The sequence below is a fragment of the Tachypleus tridentatus genome, unplaced genomic scaffold, assembly GCF_004210375.1.
Source record: "Tachypleus tridentatus isolate NWPU-2018 unplaced genomic scaffold, ASM421037v1 Hic_cluster_2, whole genome shotgun sequence".
In the NCBI taxonomy this organism is placed as follows: domain Eukaryota; kingdom Metazoa; phylum Arthropoda; class Merostomata; order Xiphosura; family Limulidae; genus Tachypleus; species Tachypleus tridentatus.
This window is the reverse complement of record NW_027467782.1, coordinates 100,978-107,353: the sequence shown is the minus strand read 5'-3', so window position 1 is coordinate 107,353 and position 6,376 is coordinate 100,978. Positions and strand designations below refer to the sequence as shown.

Below are 6,376 nucleotides of genomic sequence, written 5' to 3'. Positions count from 1 at the left end.
TGTGTATCCAGGTATAAACCAAGTAATTCTTGTATTTAGATAAGACTTGTGTATCCAGGTATAAACTATATAAAAGATTTGTATTATAGGATAAGACTGTATCCAGGTATAAACTAGTAATTCTGTATATAGATAAGACTTGTGTATCCAGGTATAAACTAGTACTTGTATATAGATAAGACTTGTGTATCCAGGTATAAACTATATGTATTTAGATAAGACTTGTAATAAATGTCCAGGTATAAACTAGCAAACTTGTATTTAGATAAGACTTGTGTATCCAGGTATAAACCAGTACTCTTGTATTTAGATAAGACTGTGTATCCAGGTATAACTAGTACCTGTATATAAACATAAGACTTGTGTATCCAGGTATAAACTAGTACTTGTATTTAGATAAGACTGTGTACTTGGGTGTAAAACTAGTATTCTGTGTATATAGATAAGACTTGTGTATCCAGGTATAAACTAGTGTTTGTATTTGTGATAAGACTTGTATGGTATCCACTAGGGATAAAAGCAAACTAGTACTTTGTATATAGATAAGACCTGTGTATCCAGGTGTACAAACCATAAACAGTACTTGTATTTAGATAAGACTCTGTGTATCTGGGGTATTACAAACTAAAGTACTCTGTATATAGATAAGACTTGTGTATCCAGGTATAAACTAGTACTTGTATATAGATAAGACTTGTGTATCCAGGTATAAACTAGTACTCTGTATACAGATGTAAGACTTGTATAGATATTGCTAGACTTGTGTACTTGTATTTGTATATATAAGACTTGTGTATCCAGGTATAAACTAGTACTTGTATTTAGATAAGACTTGTGTATCCAGGTATAAACTAGTTACTTGTATTTTAGATAGTAGATTCTTGTGTATCCAGGTATAAACTAGTACTTGTATATATAGATAAGACTTAATGTATCCAGGTATAAACTAGTACTTGTATATAGATAAGACTTGTAAAACCCATGTATAAACCTAGTACTCTGTATAGTGATACAAGACTCTGTGTATCCGTGGCAAACTAGTACTGTATAGATAGATGTTACTTGTGTATCCAGTAAAAGCAAACTATAAACTTGCATATAGTATAGATAAGACTTGTGTATCCAGGTATAAAACTAGTACTTGTATTTAGACAAGACTTGTGTATCCAGGTACTAAAAACCATAAATTGTATATGGTAGATAAGACTTGTGTATCCAGGTATAAACTAGTACTTGTATATAGATAAGACTTGTGTATCCAGGTATAAACTAGTACTTGTATATAGATAAGACTTGTGTATCCAGGTAGCAAACTAAAGCCTGCCAACATATAGATAAGACTTGTGTATCCAGGTATAAACTAGTACTTGTATAAAGATAAAATTACTTGTGTATGTAAGGTATCAAACTTAGTACTTGTATTTAGATAAGACTTGTGTATCCAGGTATAAACTAGTACTTGTATTTAGATAAGACTTGTGTATCCAGGTATAAACTAGTACTATGTATTTAGATAAGACTTGTGTATCCAAAGTAGTATATAAGACTAGTACTTGTATTTGTAGATAAGACTTGTGTATCCAGGTATAAACTAGTACTTGTATTTAGATAAGACTTGTGTATCCAGGTATAAACTAGTACTTGTATTATAGATAAGACTTGTGTATCCAGGTATAAACTAGTACTTGTATTTAGATAAGACTTGTGTATCCAGGTATAAACTAGTACTTGTAACCATATTAGATTGGAAGACTTGTGTATCCAGGTATAAACTAGTACTTGTATATATAGATAAGACTTGTGTATCCAGGTATAAACTAGTACTTGTATATAGATAAGACTTGTGTATCCAGGTATAAACTAGTGTATAGTACTTGTATATAGATAAGACTTGTGTATCCAGGTATAAACTAGTACTTGTATTTAGATAAGACTTGTGTATCCAGGTATAAACTAGTACTTTGTATATAGATAAGACTTGTGTATCCAGGTATAAACTAGTACTTGTGATAAGACTAACTAGGTATAAGTACTTGTGTAGACCAGTGTACCCAGGTATAAACTAGTACTTGTATATAGATAAGACTTGTGTATCCAGGTATAAACTAGTGCTTTGTATTTAGATAAGACTTGTATATTAAAAGTATCCAAGGTATAAACTAGTACTTGTATATAGATAAGACTTGTGTATCCAGGTATAAACTAGTACTTGTATATAGATAAGACTTGTGTATCCAGGTATAAACTAGTACTTGTATATAGATAAGACTTGTGTATCCAGGTATAAACTAGTACTTGTATTTAGATAAGACTACTGTGGACTCCACGCATAAACTAGTACTTGTATTTAGATAAGACTTGTGTATCCAGGTATAAACTAGTACTTGTATTTAGATAAGACTTGTGTATCCAGGTATAAACTAGTACTTGTATATAGATAAGACTTGTGTATCCAGGTATAAACTAAGTACTTGTATTTAGATAAGGACTTTTTGTGTATCTGGGTATAAACTAGTACCTTGTATATAGATAAGACTTGTGTATCCAGGTATAAACTAGTACTTTGTATTTAGATAAGACTAGGCTTGTGTATCCAGGTATAAACTAGTACTTGTATATAGATAAGACTTGTGTATCCAGGTATAAACTAGTACTTGTATTTAGATAAGACTTGTGTATCCAGGTATCTAAACTAGTACTTGTATATAGATAAGACTTGTGTATCCAGGTATAAACTAGTACTTGTATTTAGATAAAGTACTATTAGTGTGTATCCAGGTATAAACTATGATACTTGTAGATAGATAAGACTTGTGTATCCAGGTATAAACTAGTACTTGTATATAGATAAGACTTGTGTATCCAGGTATAAACTAGTACTTGTATAAGTATATAGATAAGACTTGTGTATCCAGGTATAAACTAGTACTTGTATTTAGATAAGACTTGTGTATCCAGGTATAAACTTGTACTTGTTTGTATTTAGATAAGACTTGTGTATCCAGGTATAAACTAGTACTTGTATTGTATTTAGATAAGACCTTGTGTATCCAGGTATAAACTAGTACTTTGTATATAGATAAGACTTGTGTATCCAGGTATAAACTAGTACTTGTATATAGATAAGACTAACGTATCCAGGTATAAACTAGTACTTGTATATAGATAAGACTTGTGTATCCAGGTGTATAAACTAGTACTTGTATTTAGATAAGACTTGTGTATCTGGGTATAAACTAGTACTTGTATATAGATAAGACTTGTGTATCCAGGTATAAACTAGTACTTGTATTTAGATAAGACTTGTGTATCCAGGTATAAACTAGTAATTTGTATTTAGATAAGACTTGTGTATCCAGGTATAAACTAGTACTTGTATTTAGATAAGACTTGTGTATCCAGGTATAAACTAGTACTTGTATATAGATAAGACTTGTGTATCCAGGTATAAACTAGTACTACTGTATTTAGATAAGACTTGTGTATCTGGGTATAAACTAGTACTTGTATTTAGATAAGACTTGTGTATCCAGGTATAAACTAGTACTTGTATATAGATAAGACTTGTGTATCCAGGTATAAACTAGTACTTGTATTTAGATACGAGGTGTGTGTACATCTCTGAACTATACTTGTATTTAGATGAGACTTATGTATCCGGGTATAATCTAGTACTTGTATATAGATAAGACTTGTGTATCCGGGTATAAACTAGTATTTGTATTTAGATGAGACTTGTGTATCCGAGTATAAACTAGTACTTGTATATAGATGAGACTTGTGTATCCGGGTATAAACTAGTATTTGTATTTAGATGAGACTTGTGTATCCGAGTATAAACTAGTATTTGTATTTAGATGAGACTTGTGTATCCGAGTATAAACTAGTATTTGTATATAGATGAGACTTGTGTATCCGGATATATACTTGTACTTGTGGGCAAAATAGCTTCACATTATGCATATTTTATTTCTAACTTCTCGGCTCTTCTTGCAGAAAATAACATATAGACTCGACTCAACATTGAATTGAAATCAGTTCTACCTCAGCATTGAGCTTGAACGAGTGTTTGTTTGGAATTAAACACAAAACTAAACAACTGGCTGTCTGTGCTCTGCCAGTCACGGGTATCGAAACCCGGTTTCCAGTGGTATGAATCCGCAGACATTCCGCTGCACCACTAGTGGGAGTATTGAGTTTCAAGTTACGTTCTTCTAACTCAGCATTGAGTCTGAGATTATGTTATTCTAAGCCAGCATTGAGTCTGAGATTATGTTATTCTAACCCACATTGAGTTTGAGATTATGTTATTCTAACCCAGCATTGAGTTTGAGATTATGTTTTTTCTAGAAACAAGTTAAACCAAGAGTTTGTGATAGATGTTGTTGACTACAGCACTTCTTTTGTTTTCTGTCACCAAGCTAGTCTCCATGTAATTTCAAAGAGGGAGAGAGACATACTTTTCAGTGGCGGACCCACTATTACATCTTATGGATATTTCTTAGCTATTTGTATGTTGATGTTTCTCTGTATATGAAAAAGACAGTGGTTTTGGAGAAATAAGTGTTTGAAATTGTCAATTTGTATCACAACGTATATAAAAGAAAATCAGTGTTTAAAACCAGTTACCTATGATAACATCGGGAATTCCTCTCAGTGGCGTCACACTCAATAACCGAAGTAACTTGGCAAGCTTATCTAATCTTCCCGTACAACCGTACTGTTGAAAAAAATTAGACAATCACCTAAATTATTTCTTTTCGATAATGGTTATTTTATTGGTGTTGGAAGGAGCATGACTTAAGGCAAGTTCTTGAAAGTGCTCAAGCTGTGTTGAAGTGCCGAAACACAAATAAATGTTGATCTCTAGTAAGTGTTCTCATGTACGTTCTGCGAGCATTCGACTGGTTCCTCATACGTACATTTGGCCATATTTGTTACAAGTAATACAATACACTAAACATATAGATGTACAGACGAAATATCTATTCACAGAATACGTTTATTTAAGGCTTCTAACCGATGTTTTATGATACACGTAAGAACAATCGTTGGTTCTACTCCTCTGATATCTCTATGTACCAACTTTAATGTTATATGATAGTTGTATGTTGTTTGAAGTTAACTGTGGACGAATACATTTATAATGTTAGTGTCTCGTTAAAGAGAAAGTACAGGTTTGTTAAGGAACATGTGACTCAATGTATTTTCCTGTTTGTGATGTGGAAGTTATCAAACGATATGCTATTTGTGAATGGGTGAAATGTGAGTCTAAGGGGAATGTGTTGATGATTGGAAGTAAGAGTGTGCTGAGAGTTTTTTTTACCTGTCTACACTGTTGTTGTTATAATTACTGATCTTTTAACAAAATCGAACAGTTACCAAATATTTAATGAAGGGTTGTCCTGCTGGTTTTGTAACAAGTCTTGGGTGTTACGCCTAGGTCCACAAATAAATAATCTTGCGGTGGGTCGGCGGTAAGTTTACTGAGTTACAATAATAAAATCTAGGGCTTGATTCCCCACGATGGGCATAAATGGATAGTTCATTGTGAACGTTTACTCTAAAACAACAACAGTAAATATGATTTACAAATGCAATGATAAATTTTGCTCTTATATTAATATTTTTTCAAGTAAACAAAACAAACTTGGAAAATAACGTATTTTGGACCTGGCCATGCTCTCTTCCTTTATTAACTTTCATCAATTTTACTTACCTACAAGTACACTAGTACCTGTAAATTGTGTTTCTGGTCCGGCATGCCCAGGTGGTTAAGATTCTCGACTCGTAATCCGAGGGACGTGGATTCTGAATCCCCGTCATACCAAAATGCTGGCCTGGCACGGCCAAGCGCGTAAGGCGTGCGACTCGTAATCCGAGGGTCGCGGGTTCGCGCCCGCGTCGCGCTAAACATGCTCGCCCTCCCCAGCCGTGGGGCGTATAATGTGACGGTCAATCCCACTATTCGTTGGTAAAAGAGTAGCCCAAGAGTTGGCGGTGGGTGGTGATGACTAGCTGCCTTCCCGCTAGTCTTACACTGCTAAATTAGGGACGGCTAGCACAGATAGCCCTCGAGTAGCTTTGTGCGAAATTCCAAAACAAACAAACAAACCAAAAATGCTGGTCCTTTCAGCCCTGGGGGCGTTATAAAGTTAGGTCAATCCCACTATTCGTTGATAAAGGAGTAGCCCAACAGTTGGCAGTAGGTGATTTTGACTTGCTGCCTTCCCTCTAGTCTTACACTGTTAAATTAGGGACGGCTAGCGTAGATAGTCGTTGTGTAGCTTTATGGGACAATAAAACAAACAAATTGTGTTCCAGCTCATTTAAATTCAATTTATTGTTTATCATTAAAAGACGCAACGTCAATATA

General features: G+C 33.8%; 1 protein-coding gene across 1 annotated transcript in view; it reads left to right on the top strand.

Moving 5' to 3' along the window:
* The first annotated feature begins 5,201 nt into the window (after positions 1 to 5,201).
* LOC143243260 (uncharacterized) overlaps positions 5,202 to 6,376 on the top strand; it is a 55,065-nt gene continuing 53,890 nt past the window's right edge. Inside the window, exon 1 of the mRNA XM_076487109.1 lies at positions 5,202 to 5,298. Coding sequence (XP_076343224.1) covers positions 5,202 to 5,298 — 97 coding nt within the window. The remainder of the gene's footprint in view (positions 5,299 to 6,376) is intronic.